Source organism: Saimiri boliviensis, chromosome 5, assembly GCF_048565385.1.
Source record: "Saimiri boliviensis isolate mSaiBol1 chromosome 5, mSaiBol1.pri, whole genome shotgun sequence".
Classification (NCBI taxonomy): Eukaryota; Metazoa; Chordata; class Mammalia; order Primates; family Cebidae; genus Saimiri; species Saimiri boliviensis.
This window is the reverse complement of record NC_133453.1, coordinates 78,176,055-78,201,348: the sequence shown is the minus strand read 5'-3', so window position 1 is coordinate 78,201,348 and position 25,294 is coordinate 78,176,055. Positions and strand designations below refer to the sequence as shown.

The 25,294-nt window shown below is 35.3% G+C and overlaps 1 protein-coding gene across 1 annotated transcript in view; it reads left to right on the top strand.

Moving 5' to 3' along the window:
• PSMD14 (proteasome 26S subunit, non-ATPase 14) overlaps positions 1-25,294 on the top strand; it is a 110,722-nt gene that overhangs the window by 80,062 nt on the left and 5,366 nt on the right. Inside the window, exons 8-10 of the mRNA XM_003921937.3 lie at positions 2,104-2,211; positions 7,663-7,737; positions 12,245-12,370. Of these exons, the coding sequence (XP_003921986.1) occupies positions 2,104-2,211; positions 7,663-7,737; positions 12,245-12,370 (309 nt within the window). The remainder of the gene's footprint in view (positions 1-2,103; positions 2,212-7,662; positions 7,738-12,244; positions 12,371-25,294) is intronic.

Genomic DNA, 25,294 nt, shown 5'->3' with positions numbered 1-25,294 from the left:
AGTCATTTTCTATAGGCTATATCACTGGTACTCAGGAATTGTCAATGAAAGCATGTCATTTTATTAAGTTCTTGAATTGTTCTCTTAATTTAAGAAAACTTAAAAATTTTCAGATCATGATACCTACTTACCTGGTATTTTCATTTCCTTTTAATGAAATTTCACACCTGCATATAATATTTCAGAGAAATAATATAGACTTCTACAAGTAAAGTAGCTATCTGCTGTTTTAGTTTGAAAGCATTCAATATAAACAAATATATAGGAATTTCGTTGTGATACATAACGAAATTTTCATAGTTTTGTAGCAACTTTTTCTCCCCCTCACAAATGATTTTACTGAAATCTTGAAGTGGACCAAAATGACGCTTTGCTCTTAAGTATTTACCATTAATAGTTACAGTGGCAATTCTTAATTTTGTATTTAAGTTATATACTTTGAAAATGGTCACCTTCTTCCTCCTTTGCCAACATTTTAACTTTATCTTATGTTCTTTAGTACAAGTGTGAGAACATTTTGCTTCTATATTTTTTAACAGTTGTTTGAAGTTATTCGTGATGACATCTGATTAAAGTATGTCTGTTATTAGTACTTGTTTTTATTATTGCTTTTTGAAAAAAGAATACATTTACAAAAATTTTAAGTATAAGCAGCGTAGGCCATATATATTTTTATGTAAGCATGGAAGTTAAGTATGGATTAAGGTTATTGTATAAAAAGCAAAAAGTTTTCACAAGCTATTAAATCATTCATGTTCTGGGGATGCTTCACTTTATTTTGAGACAAGAGGAATGAATCTTTGGGAAAACGTTAACTGAAATAAAAGCAAAATTCAGAGTTGATATTGTAGGCCGAATGAGTAGTCAGAAGCTTAGATTGATTCACTTGTCATAATGTTTTAGTCTAGGTTTGTATTTTTTGTTACTGTCTTTGGATCCATCATAGCACACTTTTACAAAGGGTGATTTTTCTTTCTTTCTTTAAATCTTGTTCTTTAGCGTACAGCATGCAGTAATACTTATTACAAACAGAATTTTCAGACTTGATTAGATTTAGTTGGCTTAACTATTTTTAATCTCTTAGTATCCTCAAATAATAATTGTACAAATAAGAACAAATGTAGTTGACAAAGCTTTTAAAACATTGATAAATATTAATTATTTAGCACTTTTAAAGGCAAAATGTAGAAATACTCTATTACTTACTATATTATCTTGCTTTAAGATTGTTTTATGTGATAAATCTATTTGAGTTAAATTCCCTTAAAGCAGAAATCTGTCTTAAGGTCACATGACTTTACATAAAACCTTAACAATGTTGAAAAGCTTTAGCAAGTACGTGATTCTTGATACTCTATCTGTAAGAGCTAACATGTTATTGTATCATAGAAGAATTTAAAGTATTTCTGTACACACAAAAAGAAGATACCTATTGTAATTTCTTTACTATGAATTAGGACCATATCATTCTATACCATGTTCTTAGCTTAAAGCGTGGATGACCTTGGTTTTCTTATTGTGCCTTCTATGCTTGACAGTGGCTTGGACATTTAAGGCCATCAGACAAGGTATAAAGTCTTTCATAGTCACAAGAAGTAAAAGGTATCTGACTAGAAGAGAATACGTGGGCAAGTGCCTTGCTGGCTGTAATTTTGTTGTCATTTCAAGTACTGTGGTGGTGTAATTGATGTGACAGGCCTGGGCTTTAGATGTGGTCCCTTAACTTGTGCTCACTTTCAGTTTTAGTTTCTCTGTCATTCATTTTGATTAGGTAAAATTCTGGTGACAAACGTATGCACACCAGTGAAGGCTGTTTGGTGTAAGTTTAGTAATGACATATTTCAATAATAAAGATGCAAAGTTAATTTTTATCTTTACTGCTTCATGAAAATTGCAATAATTGGTGTCACCTTATATTACAAGATAGAGGGTGGTGTGCTGATGGCACAGTCAGCAGGAGGTTCTTTTTTATTAATATTATAATTAAATGATTTTCTGGAAATAGTCCAGAAACAGATGCAAGTTGATCATGCCTTGTCCACTGTTGCTTGGCATTATCACTTGCTTTTAAAAAAGAATTGATTTGACACCTTGTTTTTACAGGTTGTTATTGATGCCTTCAGATTGATCAATGCTAATATGATGGTCTTAGGACATGAACCAAGACAAACAACTTCAAATCTGGGTCACTTAAACAAGCCATCTATCCAGGTATTGCCTATATTTGATAATGTGTTAACACTCTGTTTTGTATTTTAAAAGCCTGTTATAGTCTTTTTAAGTTCTAATTCTTAGCATTTTAATGTGCTTACAATTAATTTTTCCTTTGTTTTAAAAAAGAATTGTGGAAATATTGCAAAAGTTAGATTTGCTCATATGTGAGTCAATTTTTAATGGGGGCCTTCACATTTTCCTATCATATTTGAGGACACCCTTTTTGGGAACATAGTAGATCCTTTATCTTAAAAGCCTCTGGCTTTGCATGGTTAGATAACATTATAGAAAAGGACCAATAGGAGTTTCAGGTAGAGGGCATAATAAATACTATTATTGCTTGATTAGTAGATATTTTTCATAGCAGAAAACAATGGAGAAATTGCTGTATATTTTAAGATATCCCTGGAAATAATCCTTAAATATACTTAAAATTGTCTTTTTTAAAAAACCTACCTTTAAAATAAATCCTATAAAAGACATCCATATGTTACTTGTGATGAGAGTTTATGTCTTGTTTTTTGTTGTGATATCAATTACCATTATTGCAGTTATTGGTATTCAGACACTTAATATCCTCTTGAGTGATTAATGTTTTCTTTGTATCATTCACATGCCACAGTGTTTTTATACAGATCTTTATTGTCTGCAAAAATTATTTTAAATGTGTTTTTAAATATACCACAGTCTGTGTCTATCTAGTTAATTACTTCTCTAAAGACTAATTAAAAGGACAGACATAACCATTGTTTGGTTAAATAGAATACATAAAACAAAGACATTATAGTAGCTATTGCTGCTCCCCTTCTGAAACCTTGCTCTGTTCTGAGGTTGTCTTTGGGGAGTTGGGGCTTTGACAGTTAACCATGGTTAAGCCTTGGTTACACTTTGATAACTTTATACTTTTAAATGCTTAATTCTGTGGCAGTCACTCATCTGAAGTCTTCATCAAAGTGAAGTGTTTTTGTTTTAAAGAATTGAGGTGTGTTGATTTGAAAAAAAAAAAAGTATTTACAAGTCAAGGAAAACTGTAAAGTATAATGAGTATGAAATAAGCTACCAGTGATTTTGACTGGGTACAGACAAGCCTGTACTTGCATGTTCCAAGAGAATATATTATTGGACCTGTTTAGCCTGTGATAATGACCTTTCTTATAAACTCCCGTAGCATCATACTGCTTCATTATTTTTTTGCAAAAGGTTAAGTAGCATCTCACAAGCCAAGATCATTGTGATTACTACATGGTATGTTTCTGCCAGAAGTTTTTACTAATTGCAAGTCACCCACCACCTGTTGCAAATTTCTTTTTTAAAATTAAAGCACTGCTTTTTAACCTTCAAAATCGACTGTAATCAATATTAAAAACCTGTTTTTTTCTATACCAGTCTAGTTTGTATTTTTTAATCCTACCTTATAGTCTGTAATTTATGGTCTACCTTATACAGCAGATTCTAAACCTGTGTTAAACAACCTGTGTATATAACAACTACAGCATCATTAGTTTTCCTTTCATTTTAGTTTGTGTTGCCTTCCAGTTAGAATCTGTAAATATATTTATTTCACAGTTTATATAGCGCCCATCAGAATGACATCTATCTGGATGTTCTACAGTTTTAAGACAATTTCAATACTAAAACGCACAAATGAGACCAATCCAACAAGTAACAGAATAAACCCATACCTTAATACACTGTCTTATTTTTCTAAGACAAGCTAGAAGGCAAACCAGAAGAGCCTGAAGGGAATGGTTATATCTGTAATGGAATTTTACTTAATGTTAGCAGAATCTTTAACTCTGGGATCAGAAGTCTTTTAGAAATGCCATGCGTTTTATTTTGAAGGAGAGGTTAGCTGGTCTTAAGATGGGCCTTGCTCCTAAACATCTTTCAAGTAGTAGGGATAAAAGTCTGGTAACAGTCATCAGCACACATACTGGTGGTCACTAATGCTTTTCTAACAGATTTTTTTTTTTAAACTATTATACTTAAAGTAGTAGGGAAAAATTAATGATTTACTTTAGACTGCTATTTAATAATTTTGGGAAAGTTCAAATATGTTAAGTAAGAAAAATTACATAATAGAGTATGTCAGTTCTCCATTCTGCAAGCATATATTTTATAGATGGTGCCTGCATATTTATACCAGCATATTTTCATTGGTTACCTTTGGATGGTAGAATTATGGAATTTTTTTGTTTTTCCTTGCCCATGTTTTTTAAACTTTTTACAGTGAAACATATATTGCTTTTAGAAAATGTTATTTTTAAAGTACTGATGACAGTGTTGAAATAAGCTAATAGACAAAGGTTATTTTCACTTTCATGTTTTATATAATAGAAGCCCCTAATAATCCTGACATAGAGGAGAAAGTATAATGCCTGTACTGTAGGCTTTTATATTAATATATGGTAATTTATATTACTTTGCATTTGAAACATTTGGCTATTATTGTCAAATCTTTAAAATTGAGAGTTAACAAGCATTTATTTTAGTAACTAAATTTTTAAAACTATTCCATTAAAAACTGTTCAGTAACATTTTGGATTCTTAAGTATCACAGTAAATTTGAAGATTGGCAGTTATCCTCATGGAAATTTAGTAAACATTGATGCATAGATGCATGTGCTAGGGCTGTGAACCTCTCAGTATAGTCTTCAGTACTGTTGCATTGTTTAATAGAGTTAAGCTATTTGGAAAACATTGTTTTCAGTAATTATTGAACATATAAATTGTAAAACAATTGCACTAGAAAGGAGCCATTGTAGTCATTTTCTGCATGAGGAACCTAAGACCCATAAAGTTTGAGTTGCCCAGGTTATCCAGTGAAGTAATGTAGCAACTAGTACTCATGACCAGATCGCTTCATTCTTTTATATTATTATTGGAAATTTAATTAATTAATTTTGCCATAGATAGTGTGTATGTGTGTGTGTGTGTGTGTGTGTGTGTGTGTGTGTGTGTTTAAAAAATGTTTAAGTACAAAGTCATTTAGCAAAAACTCTCCCTTCCTCTTTTGCCTTCTGCAACTCACTTCTCCACTCTGGAGGGAACCACAGAATATTTTGTTTCTTTTCAGTTATTCTATTTATACACAGAAAGCTTCATTTTAGAGTGTGATTTAAAGGATATCAGATGCCACTGTGTTGTTTTTAGTTTATCAATATAAAATAAATTAAGGCAAACAAATTTGTCTTTAGATCTAAGCATACTTTTTCAAGGAACATGAAACTTTTGAAACTTTAAAAACTTATCAGGAACCTATGAATAGCTTATGTATAATTCATAAGTTGTGTGTTTTATAATGCACCTGCTTTTCCACAGCAGTGAGCGTATAGAGGTAAAAATCATAAGCTTTTATGAGCTTTTGTCAGTTGGCCATGTGTAGCTCTACATGAACCCAAAAAGTACGTGGCCGGTTGACTTATGATTTGGGATGAAGGTACTGGGGGCATACAGCAGGGAAGTGAATACCTGCTGGTCTTTCATGCTGTCTATGTTAGTTGTACTACTTTTATCTAAACAATGTAACTGAAAATCAAGTAGATAGTGCCTTCAGATGCCAGTTACATATTTCATTAGTACAGTTAATCTAAAAATGTAAGGCCTAGTATCTGTGGTCCCATTAGCTGGCTTCTGTATGTATTGGCTACAGCAGTTACTAGCTTTATGATCACCATATAGAGTTGTGCAGTTAGTGAGTGCATTGCACAAACGTGCTTAGATGAGGGAGCTTCCAACTCAAGCTCCACTCTCTACAGCCAGACTATGTCTGCTTAGAAGACTGAGCACCTTTTTCTAATTCTCTGCCAGGGTGATTCACCTCCTAATGTGCATAAATATGAGCACAGATTAAAGGAGGCCCTGATCACTTCAACTTTTTGATCTGTACAATATAGCATTTTTATGCACTGAAATTTAATTCATTGCTCCTGATGATTATTGAAATGAATAAGGATTTAATATATACTCTTGGTACTTTACAGCCAGTCACCGCTTTCTATGGAGTTTCATAGCTCACTTTTATAACAGACATTGGTAAAATAAGAATCTATTGTTAAAGTACTCATCTAAAATATTTTAATACTCAGTGGAGTGATTTTTGCTAGTGAAGCTTAAAAATTAACATAATGCTTTGTTTTCATCCTGATTCTTAAAGTACATATACTTAATCCAAGAATTTCCTGACATGTATTATAGCATAGTATGTTAGAAAGAACATAGGCTATGGAATCAGAATGACCTAGGTTCATATCCCCATCTCAGCCTTTTACTAGCTATAAACTTGGACAAATTAATATTTGTGTTGTATTTTCTTTCTTTCTTTTTTTTTTTGGTAGAGATGGAGTCTTGCTATGTTGTCCAGGCTGGTCTTGAACTCTTGGGCTTAAGTGATCCTCCTGCCTCAGCCTCCCAGAGTGCTGGGATTACAGGCTTGAGCCACTGAGCCTAGCCCTGCATTTTATTTTCATCTGTCAAAATACAAATTGAATTGGCCTACCTTACAGTATTGTGAAGATTAGAAGATGTAGTGTGTAAAGCAGATACTAGGTGCTCATTAAATGTTCTCTTTAATGACCCCTTCTTCCGCTTTGTCTTTAGAGTCCTGAGAGTTAAACCCAAAGTTCTTTTTGTTTTTATACTTGCTAAAAATATCCCTAAGCTGTATTTCTGTACTTTCACGTTTTCCTAGGCTTCCAGGGGGTCTTTTAGGTCCACCTGAGTACTGCCAAACTTCATTTGAACACCTGATGTTGTTATTAGATTTAGATATGGGGGCAGTTGTGAATTGGTTTCAGGATATCCAGGATTATTGTTTCTTAATAAAGCCATGCCATTAGCTTAAGATTTTATTATGATTGGCCTGTTCATCTCCAAGATAGAGTAAAGTGGAAAAAAATTCTGGTTAGTGAGATTACATGTCACTGGATAAGAGCATGAGCTAGACAGACCCAGTAAAGACCAAAATCCACATTATTTTGGAGACATTCATAACATGGTTATTTGAATCAATCAAAACTGAATTAAGAAAAGGGAAACTCCAGATTAATGTGGCTAAAGAAGCAGTTGTGTTATTATGACTTTTTAGGTTTTCCATTTGAAATACCAATGAGCCCCCTAGATAATCATAAAATTAGATTTAATAAATTATGAATGATTTATAAACTTAGCTTATGATAAGATCAAACCTTATCTCTGACTGACTAAGGCTACTGAAATTTGTGCTCCTCCATATCATGCTTTGAAGAATGTATAACCCATTCCTTTGAACCTTAGTTTAAAATCTGTAGCTGAGAAAAATACTTTTATTTCATCTTGATTTACTTAAAATGCCTTTAGTAGAGGATGGTAAAGGTATTGTGTACAGAATATGTCAGTAGTTTCAAACATTTTTATCTTCTTTGATGAAAAATATTAATTTGTCCTTTTTAAAATCATTTATCTATGTAGGCATTAATTCATGGACTAAACAGGCATTATTACTCCATTACTATTAATTATCGGAAAAATGAACTGGAACAGAAGGTAAGTTTAAATTTTTATTTTATATGAGGAAAAAAATATTTTTCAAACCATTTAAACTATTACCTGGTTTGTGATTTAAATTAGAATTTTTGACTTCTTTCAATGTTTCCAAATATTGTTCCACTATTGATGAATTACAGCATATTTTATCTTATTGGTAGGTGCTGAAGTAGGAGAGGAAGTAGGAAATAAATCAAACATTCCACTTTGGTTTTATGAAAATCATAAAAATACTTCTTTTAGTTCTATGATTTTTCTGATTAATGTATCTTCTCCAATAAAAAGGCCTTTGTCATTAAATTAGTAAACATATTTCTCTGTGAATTTGAGAGGAATCACTTAAATTTTAGTTGCATGGTGCTGTTTGTTTGTTTGAAGAGATAGGGTCTTGCTGTGTCTCCCAGACTAGAGTGCAATGGTGTGATCATGGTGCACTACAGCCTCAAACTTTTAGGCTCAAGGGATCCTCACTCTTCAGCCTCTGGAGCAGCTGGGACTATAGGCATGCACCACCACACCTGGCTATTTTTTGGGTGGTGGGTGGGAGGTAGAAACGGAGACTTGTTTTCTTGCTCAGGTGATCCTCTCACCTCAGCCTCCTAAATCGCTGGATTATTAGCATGAGCCAGCCACTGCAACCAGCCTAGTGGTTTTAGAAAACACACCATGTTTACCCTAAGAAAACTAAAAGTGAGTCAAAGGGAAGCAGTTACGGGATTTTCAGATAATTTGAACTAGATCTTTACCCCCTTTTATACCAGTTTTCAAGTTTGATTACTTTTTAACATTACCTAACATTTTGATGAATTAGCATTCTCATTTGTTTCTACTATTTTAGGATTATTTCCAGTACAGTTTTTCTCTCAACTAATGCCAAGTATTTAACTCTGCCTGTTGTTTTTTGATATTTCAATCTGACCCACTTTCTCCCTCTTTACTACTACAATTAGTCATCCACCTAATTAGTTTCTTGTATTTCTCTCTGGGAAACAGTTAAAAGCATTTTTTTTTTTTTTAAAGAACACTGAGTTTACTATTGATTGATATCCAGTTACGTTTCAGTTATTGAGCCCACTCTTAAGTCTGAAAGTGATAAGTAATCAGTAGCAAATAAGATCATTCTATCTAGCCAAAAGTGTTTCTCACCAAGGTGCATTAGAAGGGGATCCTGGTTCATGGCAAGTGGTGGATGGAGTGAGGTGGGCTCTCCACACGTGCCCCCTCTTTGAACTAGATCACTTGCATTTTTCATTTAATCTATACACTTGGGAGGAAGATGTGCAATGTAAGATTTTTTTTTGAAGTAAGAATTCTAATTTTTTTTTCTTAAGCTTGATAAACTGTGTTTTAAAAGGTCAGATCCACTCATAAACTCATCTGAAGGGCTCAGTGCTTCAGCATATGATGAGTGAGGGGGTGGGGGACCATTTCCCCCTTGACCTGAGGGGATCCTATAAAGCTCTCTTCTAATTGCCTGCCTGTGTCCCACAGTTTACTTCTGCTGTGATAGATTTAGTTGATTGCTTTAAGTATATTTTTAACGCTTATTTTTAATTTTACATGGAATGAGTACCGACTATGAAAAATGGCATCACTCAGGTACAAACAGAAAATTCATTCAGAATATAAATGTTTTATCATACTGATATTGGACACCCATCTATTTGGAAATGTCTAGCTAATTACATCAATTTTTTCTTTCTCTTTTTTTTGGGGGAGTATCTCATAAACTTAGCCATTTTCCTTGGCATAAAAAGCAAATATATAAGCACTTACATAAATTAATTAATGTTATGTTTATGTTCTTAATAGCTCAGTTTAGCCGTTAAACTGCCTTCTTTTTTTTTTTTTTTTTTTTTTTTTGAGACCGAGTTTCGCTCTTGTTACCCAGGCTGGAGTGCAATGGCGCAATCTTGGCTCACCACAACCTCCGCCTCCTGGGTTCAGGCAATTCTCCTGCCTCCGCCTCCTGAGTAGCTGGGATTACAGACACGCGCCACCATGCCCAGCTAATTTTTTGTACTTTTAGTAGAGATGTGGTTTCACCATGTTGACCAGGATGGTCTCCATCTCTTGACCTCGTGATCCACCCGCCTCGGCCTCCCAAAGTGCTGGGATTACAGGCGTGAGCCACCGTGCCCGGCCTAAACTGCCTACTTGATAACAAAAGGTCTGCCTTTACTCTTACCTGGACAACTTGTATACTTAACCCCAGGCCTTACCTGAGGGTCCCAGGGCTATCCTTGTCCAGGTATGGTAGGAATATCCTGCTGCTCCTTGGGAACTAACTGTCTTTGTTTGCTTTTGAAATGGTAGGGAAATGCAGTTCTCAACACTTAATTATAGGTAGCTGTAAAGCATAGGTAGTTGTAGCAGCACCCACATTTCCCAAAGATGTATTTTCTAGAACAGTATCAGTGGAGAAGCTAGGAAGCAATCAAAGAAACTGAAATCATCTGTGGAGGGTTTTCCTAATTTTTCTTGGCATAGTGTTCTTGCCCCTGGAGCCATAGCAAGGAAATGGGAGAATTAGTGACCTTAGAGCCAAAGGAAGGGAATGGAGGAATTTTGTATCTTGAAAAGCCTTGTAGGTGATTTTGACAGACAACTTATTTTCCACTATAAGATAAAATTTGTACCACAAATAGCTGTAAATTTCTAAGCAAGTAGGGTCATTTTTCTTTTCTTCCTTTTTTTTTTTTTTGTCGGGGGGCCAGGGGGAGACAGAGTCTTGCTGTGTCACCCAGGCTGGAGTGCAGTGGCATGATCTCAGCTCACTGCAACCTCTGCCTCCTGGTTTGAAGCAATTCTTCTGCCTCAGCCTCTTGAGTAGCTGGGACTACAGGTGTGTGTCACCATGCCCAGCTGATTTTTGTATTTTTAGTGGAGACGGGGTTTCACCATGTTGGCCAGGATGGTCTTAATCCCTTGACCATGGTCTTGATCTGCCTGCCTTAGCCTCCCAAAGTGTTGGGAATATAGGCATGAGCCACTTCGCCCAGCAAATAGGGTTATTTTTCTAAACTAAACCAGCATATACCTCCAAGTACATCATCAGATTCTCATGGCTCAGGGATCTCATTTAAAGTATAATGGTTCTATTGACAAAATAACAGTCATTTTGTAGCCATCTTTTTTTTTTTTTAACTTTTTGCAATTTTGTGAATCATTCAAAGGGAAAAACTTCTTACTTAATCGTAGTCCTTAATTGAACAAAATTTCTAGGGTAGGACTTTAAGAAAAACTATCTTAAAATATAAACTTGAAACTTTAGGGAACATCTAAGAATACTTAGAATTTTAAGTCCAATTTGAGAAATGTTGAACTAAGGTGCTTTAGTGTCATGATCACTAATATAGGGTCCAACCCTAATTTGCTGATGTGATTGCACACTAGATAATTTTTCTTGTTTTTGGAGTCTCACTCAATCTGTCACCTAGGCTGGAGTGTAGTGGCACGATCTCACTGCAACCCCCGTCTCCCAGGTTCAAGTGATTCTTCTGCCTCAACCTCCCAAGAAGCTGAGATTATAGGCATGTGCTACCACGCCCTGCTAATTTCTGTGTTTTAGTAGAGACGGGCTTTCACCTTGTTGACGAGGCCGGTCTCGAATTCCTGACCTCAAGTGATTCTCCCGCCTCGACCTCCCAAACTTGTGGGATTATCAGCATGAGCCTGCCTGGCCTAAATAAATGTTTTATTCTCAGCTTCATGGGTTTTCATTCTAACAATAAAGAAGTTTTAAGTTTTTAAATTATGGATGGAGTATCAGAATTTGAAGGAAACTTTGAGATTACCTAATACAAACCTCTTACTTCATAGATCTCTAAACTGAGGCTCAGAAAAATTGACACAAGTTCATTTAGTACATGGGGCATTTATCTCCTTATCTTGGCATTTGAAAGCTAGGCTATATGAAAAATTAGAGGTACTTTGTATAATATTAATATGAGTTTCATTCATTCATTCATCAGATATTTATTGAGTGTATGCTATTATTAGGTATTGTTCTAGAATCTAGATCTTGGTGATCTTGAAATGAATAGGGCAAAGTCTCTGCCTTTTTAATTTCCCTTTAGTGGGAGAGAAATGCAATAAACAAGTAAACAAAAATTTCAGGTCTTTATAATATAAAAGTGTTATACGAGTAATACAGCAGGTTAAGGGAAGAAAGATTTTTGTTTAAGGTAATGTGGTTTGACTATTTTAGGTAGTGTTGTTAGTGAAAGCATCTATCTGTAAGGAAGAGAGGAAGGTAAGTTATGCAAAGATGAGAATAGCCTTCTAGGTAGAAGAACAGCAAATGCAAAGCCCTTGGTGTTTGAGTACTCCTTAAGTTATATTAATATAAATATAGAAGCATTCTAGTTGGAGTTTATTTGAATTAATAAAGTTAAATTTAAACTCATTAAGTCAAAATGGTTTTTGTTTTTAAATTTTTTTCCTCTAGACAATGAAGGGGATGTCCTCAAAGCAGAAAAAGAATTAATTTTTCTTTATTTTTTAGATGTTGCTAAATTTGCATAAGAAGAGTTGGATGGAAGGGTTGACACTTCAGGACTACAGTGAACACTGTAAACATAATGAATCAGTGGTAAAAGAGATGTTGGAATTAGCCAAGAATTACAATAAGGTAAAAGTTACTTCCGCCATTTGTTCTTTATAATCTTGGGAATACATATGATTAGATACACCAAGCATTGTGTACATAATTAAAAAAATAGAGACACCTGTTTTGTAAATATGATAGTAAATATTTGCTTTGCAGTTCATCTGGTCTGCAACTACTCACCCTTGCCTTTGTTGGGCAAAGGCAACCATATATAATATGTAAAGGAATGAATGTGTTTGGCTTGGATTAAAACAAGCAGCTAGCCAGATTTGTCCCATGAGCTATAGTTTGCCAACTCCTGTTGTAGACCATGCAATACGGTTGTACATTTGAAATCTTCATTATTTAGGGTGTTTTTTTCTTGAAAGGGACAGGTAGTAAGGAGATACAGATAACAATTATCAGCACTTGCTGCTTGCTGTGTATAATTTATTTTATGACTGTTTCTATTTTTCATTTAATAATTATTTATTGAAAATCTAATGTGCCAGGCATATCACACATGTATATATACAGATTGCAACTCATTAATGTGTTGAAAACCTACAATTTGAAAAAACACATTTACACATTATGCAGTGTTATATTAACAAATATTTATTGAACATCTCTTGTACAAGTTATAGTAGAAAATGGATCCTTGCTTTATTTATAGGAAAACAGGAACAGTTAGATAACCTTATAAATAACCAGGGCATTAGTTAAAAATCAGTCTGTACCATAATACTTTCATATTCAGATTATCCACAGACCAGCTACATCATCATCACCTAGGATCTTGTTAGAAATGCAGACTTTCAGACCTACTGATTCAAAGTTTACACTTTAACAAGGTCTCCAGGAGATCTGAATACTCTTGAAGTTAGACATTAGAGAAACACTACCATAGAGACTATAGGAACAGGGGCTCCAACTTTCAAGCTGGTCAAGACCCAGGTGGTTATCTTACAGGAAAACAACATTTGAACTAGGCCTTAAAGCATCAGTAAGATTTGAACATAGAGAAATGTTACCCTAGGCAAAAAAAAAAACATCACAGGCAAGGGCTGGGAGATAGAAAAGGCACAGAACAGATTCCGAAGTCCTACATCCAAAGGAAATGAAATCAGTATGTCGAAGAGATGTATGTACTCCTATGTTCACTGGAGCATTAGTCGTAGTAGCCAAGATATGGAATCAACCTAAGTGTCAATCAACAAACAAACACAATGTGGTGTATAGATATACATATGATGGAATACTATTCAGCCATTAAAAAAGGAAATCCTGTTATTTATGACAACATGGATGAACTTGGAGGACATTATGTTAGGTGAAATAAGCCAGACATTGAAAGCCAAATACCACATCGTATCACTTATATGGAATCTAACAATTTGAACTCATAGAAGTAGGGAGTAGAATTGTGGTTACCAGGGATGTGAGGTTTGGGTGGAGCTGGGTGGGTTGGAAGGTGTTGGGAGAAAAAAACGACACAGGACATGTTTAGGAAACAATATGCTTGGCTAGCATGCATAGTACGTGAGGGTGAATAGTGGGGAATTAAGTTTTTGAAATCAAATAATAACACTTGAGATGTCAGGATAAGAGGTTTTTTTTTTCTTTTTTTTGAGATGGAATCCCACTCTGTCACCCAGATTGGAGTGCAGTGGTGTGATCTCAGCTCACTGCATCATCCGTCTCCTGGGTTCAAGAGATTTTGCTGCCTTAGCCTCCTGAGTAGGTGGGATTACAGGCACCTGCTGCAGTGCCCAGCTGATTTTTATATCTTTTAGTAGACATGGGATTTCACCATGTTGGCCGTGGCTGGTCTCGAACTCCTGAACTCAGGGGATCCACCCGCCTTGGCCTCCCAAAGTGCTGAGATTACAGAATAGAGCCACCATGACTGGCCTAAGGTTATTTTTGATCAGAGGCATGATATGCCTAGAACCTGACTTCAGAAACAGAATTTCACAACAGTATAGAAGAAGGAATGCTGAAAGAGATTTGAAATGGAGATTCTGTTTAAGAGGAGTTTGCTACTACCCAAACAAAAAGTACAAAGAGTCTGTTTTATCATGTTAGCAGGTGAAATGGGGTGTCAGTAGGCAAATAAATAAAGCATGGCACTGGTTGGATAGATGAAGTGAAAGGAGGAGGAGGAATCAAAGAGGAATTCTAAGTTTCCTGCCTAGGTGACTAGTAGTATGGTGGTACTATTAGCATTTTCAATGTAGGTATAAGTAGAAGGATTGAGGAAGGAGGTAAAGAGTTTATTTTAAAAGACACAATTAGAAATGTGGGACTAGGAATTAATGGTAAGGGCTAGAGCTCAAGATTTTAGGATCATAGTTAAGATTGTTGTTGGTTAGTATACCAAAACTTAGTATTTCTGTTTTAAAAATAAATACATCTTAAATAACTTTTATCCAAGAGACAATGTATAAAATATACCAAGTGTAGCAACAAGTCTTTTGAGAGAACTAAGCTTTAAAATAAAGTTGATGGGCCCATACAAATGAAGTCCCAGCCGAATCAGGTTTGGCTTTGAAAAGTATGCCCTGATTATAGTGTTTCAACTGGAAATCCTCATTAGTGCTAGATTGTAGGGAAAATATTTCTTATCTTTCTAGTATATGTTTTCATGATGTTGATATTAGATAAAGAAAAATCCCTTACCATGTTTTAAATAGTTAACCTTTTATAAGTACAAAAGTATGACTGAAGTTATTATTCAGCAGACTGTAGGAATGGTTTTCATTTCTCTGTAACATTACACGTTTAAGTAAATTCGTATTGGTATCACTGCCAGGAAATAACCTATTTATGGTTACTGCTGCCCATCTACAGAAGTTTTTCCTATTTTACAGTTTTAAAAAATCTCTGTAGTACTCAAAAACTTGTAAGGTTTGGTTATAAAATGAAAACAATGTGTAAGCTGTGATATGAAAGAGTCCAAATTTGGGAATGTAATTCCCTCTGTGATTGAAAGAAATACGGTGGGTTTTTTTAGCAACACTTAAAATATAAAAAGAAAGGCCCATGCTACCAATTCTTCATAGTATTCTTTTTAATTGGTTGGTGTTTTAAGCTAAGGTAATTACTGTTGGATGCCAGTTAGGTCCTAAAGTAAAAGAAGGTTAGAAAATAATTAAATTCTTATGTCCCAAGTTTTCAGTTTCAAGTCTGAATTTCACAGAAATTCTGCTTGATTATTATTAGTCATTTGTTTTTTTCTAATTACTGAACCATAATACCCACAGTTCTGTTATTCCAAGTCTCCTAATTTATTCATGCCAAGATGCATCTGCTTTTTTTAAAAAATTTTTTTGAATAATATTTGATTATGTATTTGTAAATGAATGTGCAGGTGAAAAAATGAATTGTGAAGAACGTTTTAAGAATAGCATAGAAATAAAAATTTGCCTTTTTTTTTTTTCAAGCATGTAGCTCTATATATTCTGAGATGTGACAGTTTACTGTTCGGGTAGAAATACTGACCTACTTAGTAACCTGAAAGAAAGTTTAAATATTTATTTTATATAATTACATATGAAATATGTAAATATACAGTTACTTTTGGTTTACTACAGTAGCTATACTAAACGGAGAAATCTCATTTTTTTGGTAGTACTATTATCTTAAAAACAAAAGACATAAATATTGGAGAAAACAGGTAAGATGATTATTATTTGCATATGATAGAATATGTTTGCAATCAAACATAGAAATCTAAGAGAATAAACTTAGAAAACTCTTAGAACTGTTTTAATGAAGAATTCTGTAGGTTAATTTCAGTTACATAAACTGAAAACAGCTGAAAAATATAATAGGCAAATCAGTTAAGAGTAGCATCTAGAATTATAAAATATTCAGGAATTAGCCATCACAAGAAATATAAATGTATAAGTGTATATGACTTACAGAAGAAAACAAAAACATTGTAATAAATTAGGACATACCATGTTTCCAAATGGGAAGACTGAGTATTTTAAAGCTGCTATGAGGCTTCCCAAACATTACTATAATTCTACTAAGAATATTAATATGGGGGCGGAGCGCGGTGAATCATGCCTGTAATCCTAGCACTTTGGGAGGCTGGGGCAGGCAGATCACAAGGTAAAGAGATTGAGACCATTCTGGCCAACATAGTGAAATCCCATCTCTACTAAAAAGACAAAAATTAGCTGGGTGTGGTGGTGCGTGTCTGTAGTCCCAGCTACTTGGGAGGCTGAGGCAGGAGAATTGCTTGAACCTAGGGAGGTGGAGGTTGCAGTGAGCCAAGATTGCGCCACTGCACTCCTGCCTGGCAACAGAGTGAGGTTCTGTCTCAAAAAAAAAAAAAAAAAAATTAATGTGAGCTTTGAAAAATTTGATAATGTGACATTAAAGTTTATCTTTATAAAGTAACAACTAACATTTATTGTTTGTTATAAGTCAAAATGGGAGAAAATCTTATACCTATAACATAGTAAGCTAGTACCCCAAAATACATAATATTCAAAGAATTCCTATAAAATATTTATTTTAATTTTGCTTTTCATTTTCTGTAAATTATTGAGCAACAGGTGTTGTTTGGTTCCATGAATAAGTTCTTTAATGGCAATTTGTGAGATTTTGGTGCACCCATCCCCTGAGCAGTATAAACTATAACCAATTTGTAGTCTTTGCCTATAAAATATTTTTTTTTTTTTTTTTTTTTTTTTTTTTTTTTTTGAGACGGAGTTTCGCTCTTGTTACCCAGGCTGGAGTGCAATGGCGCGATCTCGGCTCACCGCAACCTCCGCCTCCTGGGTTCAGGCAATTCTCCTGCCTCAGCCTCCTGAGTAGCTGGGATTATAGGCACGCACCACCATGCCCAGCTAATTTTTTGTATTTTTAGTAGAGACGGGGTTTCACCATGTTGACCAGGTTGGTCTCGATCTCTCGACCTCGTGATCCACCCGCCTCGGCCTCCCAAAGTGCTGGGATTACAGGTTTGAGCCACCGCGCCCGGCCAATATTTTTTTAAAATAATACATTGAGCAAAAGCTAAACCTCACTGAAGAAAAAGACAAATATATATAAGCATGGAAAAGTTCTAACCTTTTTAAGTAATAAAAAAAATGTAAATATATATTTTTCTTTCTAAATAAAAAAGAAGACAAGAAAGTAAAGTACATCTCCTATAAAAAAGAAAAAAAAAGAAAAGTTTCTTAAAAAAGAATTTTTTAGGAAAATATACCACTAGTGGGAAAGTAATTGATATAACATGTTTGGAGGCCATTTTTCAATTGTAAGTGCATATAACTTTTTAAATCAACATGTTCTCGTTAAAGGATTTACTATGAAAAATAAATTTCACAAAAACTAACTTAGGGAAATATCTACAATCCGTTGTTAGACATACAAAATTAATTGTATAACAGTGTTAAAATTTTAATTCCTATCATGTTAACTTCTCACCCTTTTTCAAATGTACCTCTATCTTGCATATATGCCAACATATTGTGTTGGTAACAGTGTGTGAGGCAGAAGACTCTTACACTTTCTATTTTCCATTTTTGCATTAAACAAGTAATACTTATATCTAAGGTTGTAAGGTTGTATTAGATCAAAATAACAGTAGCTTGAAAAAGGTAGGAAGGTATGTCTCATATTTCAAGGCCAATATAAAACTTGAGAGGCCTTAGAGACCCAGGTTCCTTCTGTCTTTCTGCTCTCCCTTCCTTGTATAGGCTTTCTTCCTTTAGGTCACCTCATGATTCACTGTGATTACAATAGCTTCAGCCATCTCATCTAAGTTTCATGCCACAGGAAGAGAAGAAAGGGCAAAAGGGGGATAAATCAGTTTCCTTTCAGCACTCCTGATTAAAACTGACCTTTGAACTATATGGATTTGAACTGTATAGGGCCACTTATACATGGATTTTTCTCATAAATATATTAGAAATCTTTTTGGAGATATACAACAATTTGAATAAATCCTCAGACAACCTGCATGGCCCAGAATTATTATTATTATTATTTTTAAAGACAAGGTCTCACTCTGTCATTCAGGATGGAGTATAATAGCATGATCATGGTCACTGTAGCTTCCACCTCATGGGCTCAAGCAGTCTTCCTGCCTCAGCCCCTCCGAGTAGCTGGGACTACAGGCATGTGCCACCATGCCTGGCTAATTTTTTGTAGAGATGGGGTTTCACTATGTCGCTCAGGCTGGACTTGAACTCCTGGGCTCCAGCAATCTGCCCGCCTTGGCCTCCCAAAGTGCTGAGATTATAGGTGTGAGCCATAGCACCAGGCAGCCCAGAAATATTGAAGAAAAAAAAAAGGTATGTTACAAATGCATACAATACAGGGGATACTAGTCTATTTTATCATTTACTACCATAAAATATACACTAATCTATTATAAAAATTTGTCAAAATATATACATACAAACAGATGTACATGGCACCATTCTCAGCTGAGACAGTTGAATTGCTTGATATGTACTATAGATTGAGGTCTACAGCTGCAGTTCCCTGCTGTTTCAGACAGGCAATTCACCTTGCAAACAGATGATGTAAACTTACTGTATTGATAAGTAAGTATGGTACTGTAAATGTATTTTCTTTTCCCTACACTTTGTCTAATAACAAATTCTTTTCTCTAGCTTACTTTATTGTAACAATATAGTATATAATGTATATAACATACCGAATATGTGTTAACTGTTTATATTATCAGTAAGGCTTTCAGTCAACAGTAGGCTAGTAATAGTTAAGTTTGAGGAGAGTCAAAGTGACACAGATTTTCAACTGTGACAGGGGTTAGCACCCATAACCCTCACCCCAATTTGTTCAAGCGTCAACTGTATATCTCATTTGGCAGAATGTAGTTAAATGGACACAACTAGCTGCAAGAAAGTTATGTAATATATAGTCTTTTAGCTGGGATCATTGATACCTTTAGTAAAATCAGAGTTATGTTATAGAAGAAGGGGAAGATGGGTATTAAGGTGACTAGCAGATTCTACAATAGAAATTTTTTCCAACAAGCTGAACCACAGTTTCTCTTATACACACACATACACACACAAGCATGTGTGCACATAAATATATGATCTTTATTTTTCATCTCCATTTCATGTAATTACATTTTGAAATTGAGTTCTCTGTGAAATTTTTATGAAGCATCTATGTCGTTTAGCCCCATTTGATAAATCATGCATGTGAGATTATTATTATTATTCAGGATATATCAGTGAAAAGTAATGATTTCCTCAATTGCCATGAATGTTTCTTTGAAGTCTTTGGAGATACATAGGACTGTGTTTAAGCCCCAGTTTCATTGCTTATTGCAGTATGGTATGGCTAGTGGCAAATCAGCCTCTCTGCATTGTTTCCTTATCTCTAAAATGAGGTTAAAGATTGCAATACATGTGAAGCATCTGGTACATGATAGGCATTTAATAAAATGATAGCCACAACCACTTTTGATGTTATTAATACTATTCTTGACTCCTCTTTCTTTTTCTCACAACTACTCAATCATTAAACCATTCTGACTAAATTATAGAGTTAATCTGTTTCTTTGCATTGCCAATTCCATTGCCTTACCTCCTAACTGGTTTTCTTGCATCTCCAGTCTTTTTCATTCAAGTCAATTTTCCATCCTGTATAATGATCTTTCTAAAATGCATATGGGTCATGCATCCAATAAAACTGTTTAAAAAAGAGAAAAGACAACTTATAGAGTCGGAGAACGTTTTTGCAAATCAGTTATCTGATAAAGATCTAACATCTAGAAAATAGAAAGCCAGGTATGGTGGCACATGCTTGTAAGCTTAGCACTCTGGGATGCCAGGGCAGGAGAGGATCATCACTTGGGCCCAGGAGTTCAAGAACTGGGCAACACAGGGAGACCCTGTCTCTCTATACACATACACACACACACACACACACACACACACACACACACAAACACACATATGCATGCACACACAAAATTAGCTGGGTGTGTGGTCTCAGCTACTCAGGATGCTAAGGTGGGAGGATTGCTTAAGCCCAGGAGTTTGAGGATGCAAAGAACCATGATCATACCACTGTACTTCAGCCTGGGCAACAGAGCAAGGCTCCATCTCTTTTTTTTTTTTTTTTTTTTTTTTTGAGATGGAGTTTCGCTCTTGTTACCCAGGCTGGAGTGCAATGGCGCGATCTCGGCTCACCGCAACCTCCGCCTCCTGGGTTCAGGCAATTCTCCTGCCTCAGCTTCCTCAGTAGCTGGGATTATAGGCACGCGCCACCATGCCCAGCTAATTTTTTGTATTTTTAGTAGAGACGGGGTTTCACCATGTTGACCAGGTTGGTCTCGATCTCTCGACCTTGTGATCCACCCGCCTCGGCCTCCCAAAGTGCTGGGATTACAGGCTTGAGCCACCGCGCCCGGCCTAAGGCTCCATCTCTTAAACAAAACAAAACAAACATATAAAGAAAGTATAAAAGAATTAAAAATTGGAAAAAAATAGAAACTATAAAGAACTCTTGCAATGCAGCAACAAAAAGACAGTCTGGTTCAAAATTAGGCAAGGACTCAGATAGAAATTTCCCAGAGAAGATATGCAAATGGTTCCAAATACATAAAAAATATCTTCAATCAATATTATTAGTCATTAGGAAAATGCAAATCAAAATCACAATGGCTATAATCAAAATAATGAAAAATAACAAATGTTGCCAATGGTATGAAGAAATTACTAGTGGAGATATAAAATGGTGCCGCCACTGTAAACAGTTTGGTGATTCCTTAGAAAGTTAAACATACAATTACCATATGACCCAGCAATTCTGCTCATAAGTATTTACCCAAAAGAACTGAAAATGGGTATTCAGACAAAAATGTGTATATGAATGTTCATAGTAGCACTATCACATTAGTAAAAGGTGGAAACAACCCAAATGTCTATCAGTAGATGAGTGGATAAACAAATTCTGTTACATACATACAACATGCTATTAGTCATAAAAAGAGATGGAGTGCTGATAAACATGCTACTACATGGATGGACCTCTAAAACATGGTAAGTGAAGGAACACAGATGCAAAAGGCCACATATTATATCATTCAATATATAAATTAAGTCTATAAATAAAAATATATATATAAATGGAATATGTAAATTCATGTAACAAAAAACTAGACTAGGTAAATCCATAGAGACAACAGATGTGTGGTTGCCAGGGACTTGGGCAAGGTGGGAATAGGGAAGTAGCAGCTTAATGGGTACTAGGTTTTCCTTTGGAGTGATGAAACATTTTTAGAATACAGGTGATTGGGGCACTAAATGTGACTGAATTGTACACTTTAAAATGGTTAATTTTATGTTATGTGAAATTTACCTCATTTGTAAAAATGCAAATTGGTTCATGGTACTACCTTGCTTTTAAAAAGCCTTTGATGACTAACTTCTCATTGCCTTGGAATGAGGTCCAAATCCCATTTGGCTCCTGCTTGCCTCTGTAGCTTTATCTCTTAACACTGTTATGTTGTTGAAATACTGCGTAATTTGTAGTTCTTCTAAATTATAATGTTTTTTCTTGCTTCCTGGCCTGAAGCATTCCTTACCACTATATCCCCAGCCCAACTCTTTTTCATTCAGTTCTCAGCTTAACTCTTTCTCACTTTTGAGACCCTCACCATACAACCAAATGAATGCTATTTACTCCTTCCTTATATACCAGTAGAACTTTGATCTTCTATCATATGAGTCACATTTTTTTTTTTTTTTTTTTTTTGGCAGTGGAGTCTCACTCTGCCACCAGGCTGGAGTGCAGTGGCACAATCTCGGCTCACTGCAACCTCTCCCTCCCAGGTTCAAGCGATTCTCCCAACTCAACCTCCTGAGTAGCTGGGACTACAGGCATGTGTCACCATGCCCAGCTAATTTTTGTATTTTTGTATAGGTAGAGTTTCACCATGTTGGCCAGGATGGTCTCAATCTCTTGACCTCGTGATCCACCCGCCTCGGCCTCCCAAAGTGCTGGGATTATAGGCGTTAGCCACAGTGCCCGGACAAAAAAATGTTTTTTAAGAAACCAGGTCTTGCTCTGTTGCCCAGGCAGGCTGCATGACACCATCATAGCTCACTACAAACTTGAACTCCTGAGTTCAAGCAGTCCTCTTGAGTAGCTGGGACTACAAGCACTCAGCACTATACCTGGCTATTTTTTTTAAAATTTAAGATAAAAAGTTTTGCTGTGTTTCCCAAAATGGTCTCAACCTCCTGGCCTCAAGCTATGCACCTCCCCTCAGCCTCCTGGGTAGCTGAGATTATTACAGTTGTGAGCCACTATGCCCAGTCTCATTATTACTTTTTAATTTCCTGGTTTTACAGCTAGTCTATAAGCTCTGTGAATTCAGATATCATCTCATTTAATTCTAGTACACTGCCAGTTAAATGGTAGATAATAAGAATTTGTTGAATGAATGAAATTATGCTATATTTATAATTTTCTACCAAAAATGTAACTTTATTAAATGGCCAATCATAAGCACTGTTAGTTACTAATATTAACATCATATAAGCTTCTAAAATGTAAAGAAATGCAATGCCCTCTAAAGAGCACCTTTTTACCTAATCTTCAACCGTTCTCTAAAATGGCATACTTTGCTCCTCTCCTTTCCTTATGGCTAACTGGATAAAATATACCCTCCTAGGTCGTTGATCACTTCCTTCAGCCTGCCTCCAGTGTTCTTGGAGGCATAACCGTTTCATGACAAGAGTACGGTACTGATGACAATTTGCTGTTTCCAGCTTATTAAAAGAGATGACTGATTTATTTTCTTAGTGTACTAACACTTGCATCTCTTTCAGTTATTTTCCTTCTCCTCGTGCCTTCACATCATACCTTTGAACTTCTGAAGTCTCTTCTTCTTACTTCCTATGGCCATACATTCCCATGGTTCTCCTGACTTTTGGCAACTACACTCTGCTGCCTTTGCTGTACCTTTGCTATGAGCATTTCCAAGATTCAGCCCTTGCCTTTCTGCTCTTTATTCCTTGTGTTTAAAAGTCTGTTTTCATGGTTTAGCAATGCCAACAACTTTGAAATCTCTTCCTTTCCTCTCATTTGAAATGCATTCTTATCTCCACTGTTTGAGACCTTTCCACTTACATGTTCATTACTTCAAATGCTGCTGTTCAATAGTAAACAGTATTATCCACCCTGCTTTTTACTTTTTCATGACAGTTCCCTCTACCAACTTGGTTATAACTGACACTCATTTTTCTAGGTGTCATGTAGGCTTGAAACTTTGAACTCTCCTTCCATATTCAGCCATTCTCCCATGGTTTTTTCTTTTCCCTGTTACTACTAAGTATCACATGATGTGTTCCTCCGTAATGCATTCTACTTTTCTATTTTTTAATTTTTTTGCCTCCCCCCCAACCCTCTCTCTCTTTCCCCGGGTGATCCACAAGAAAAAGTTAGTTACATTCAGTTAACCCTTATGTCCCCATCGTGCTTTGTATACATTACTTTTTTGTGTGTTTCACACTGCATTATGATGTGAGACTTTGGGCCAGTAAATCCCAAATGTGAGCTCCTTGAGAGCAAAAAGGGTTTGAAAAATTCCTTTTATGTTAGAGATTTTGCTAGAATTAACATATGAAGTTTAGATTAACTTCTTTATTGAGATGTTTTAAGGATTCAGCAAATTAATATTTGTAAAAACATCTAGTATTGATATTTAGTTAGTGATGGTAGTAGAAAAACTAGTTTTAATGTCTTCATATACGTAATCTTTTTATAACTTCTCAACATTTTAATTCCTTCATATTTGTTAAGTTTGCTTTCTCAAGTGTTTTATTAAAGCTATTTCTTTAAACTTATTCTCAATCCCCGTAACCTGTAATGTTGTTTATATAGTCAATATCTTAAAAATCATGAAAGAAGTAAAATACATTGTCTTGAAGTCCACTAGCAGCTATTAATTGATTGCTTAATAGTGAAAAATTAGTATATGCCATTTTAGCAATTTGTGCTGTTTTATGTAAAAATTGCCATAATGGTGATATTAAAAAGCAGATATTTAAATGGGATCATGGCATGTTATAGTATCAACAAAGTTAACATGTTAATGTGGGGAAAAGAAACCCAAGGAATAGTGAAAGAAGCTTGAGGTGGAATAAGAGACAGGGTGGCAATAGCAAAGGCAAAGGGAATAGAAGAGAAAACAGATGTTGGAGTAGCTCCAAGTATGTTCAGAAAGTCAACAACACAACAACAACAACAACAAAACCAACAAAACAACAACAAAAGTCCACTGGAATTGGCCTCCTGAAGATCCTTAAGAGTGTTAGTGAAGTGCCAAAGATCCCATCAATGTTTGTAAAATGTAAATAAAGTGATGAAATTTGAGATACAGATTTTCCATATAAGAAACTTGACCATTAGCAGAAAAAAGAATGAGGTTAATGGGTTTAGTAAAAGCCTCGGTGAGATAGGGGGTATATTGGAGGGGATTATGATCATATAACAGACCAAATTCCAAGGATTTCTTAGAACTGTGCAGACCGTGCATGATGGGATAGCCATCTGGGGGTCTTTGTTGATAAACTGTTAAAAACGTTTCTAGTGTGAATAGCCACAAACATTTTCAGTGCTTTTTTGTTGGTTGAGTAAACCGAAGAGCACGAATGCAAAAGCAAAATTTGATGCCAAATCACAGAAGTTGCCATAAACACAGAAGTTCCCTAGTGAGGACACTGCCTGTGCCTGAATTTCATTTGTTTCTGCTGCAACCATTTCTTACATTTTTCCTGGTGACTAGCCAGATTAAAACTGTGAATGAAGACAGACTGGTCTTGCCCAGATGGTAGATGAGATACAGGTAACTTGGGTAGATAGAGAAAATATTTAGGCATTTGATTTGGAATATCTTAGAATGGAAGAGATATGCTTACTCTTTTGTCATGGGGGTTTGCAACCTTAGTATAT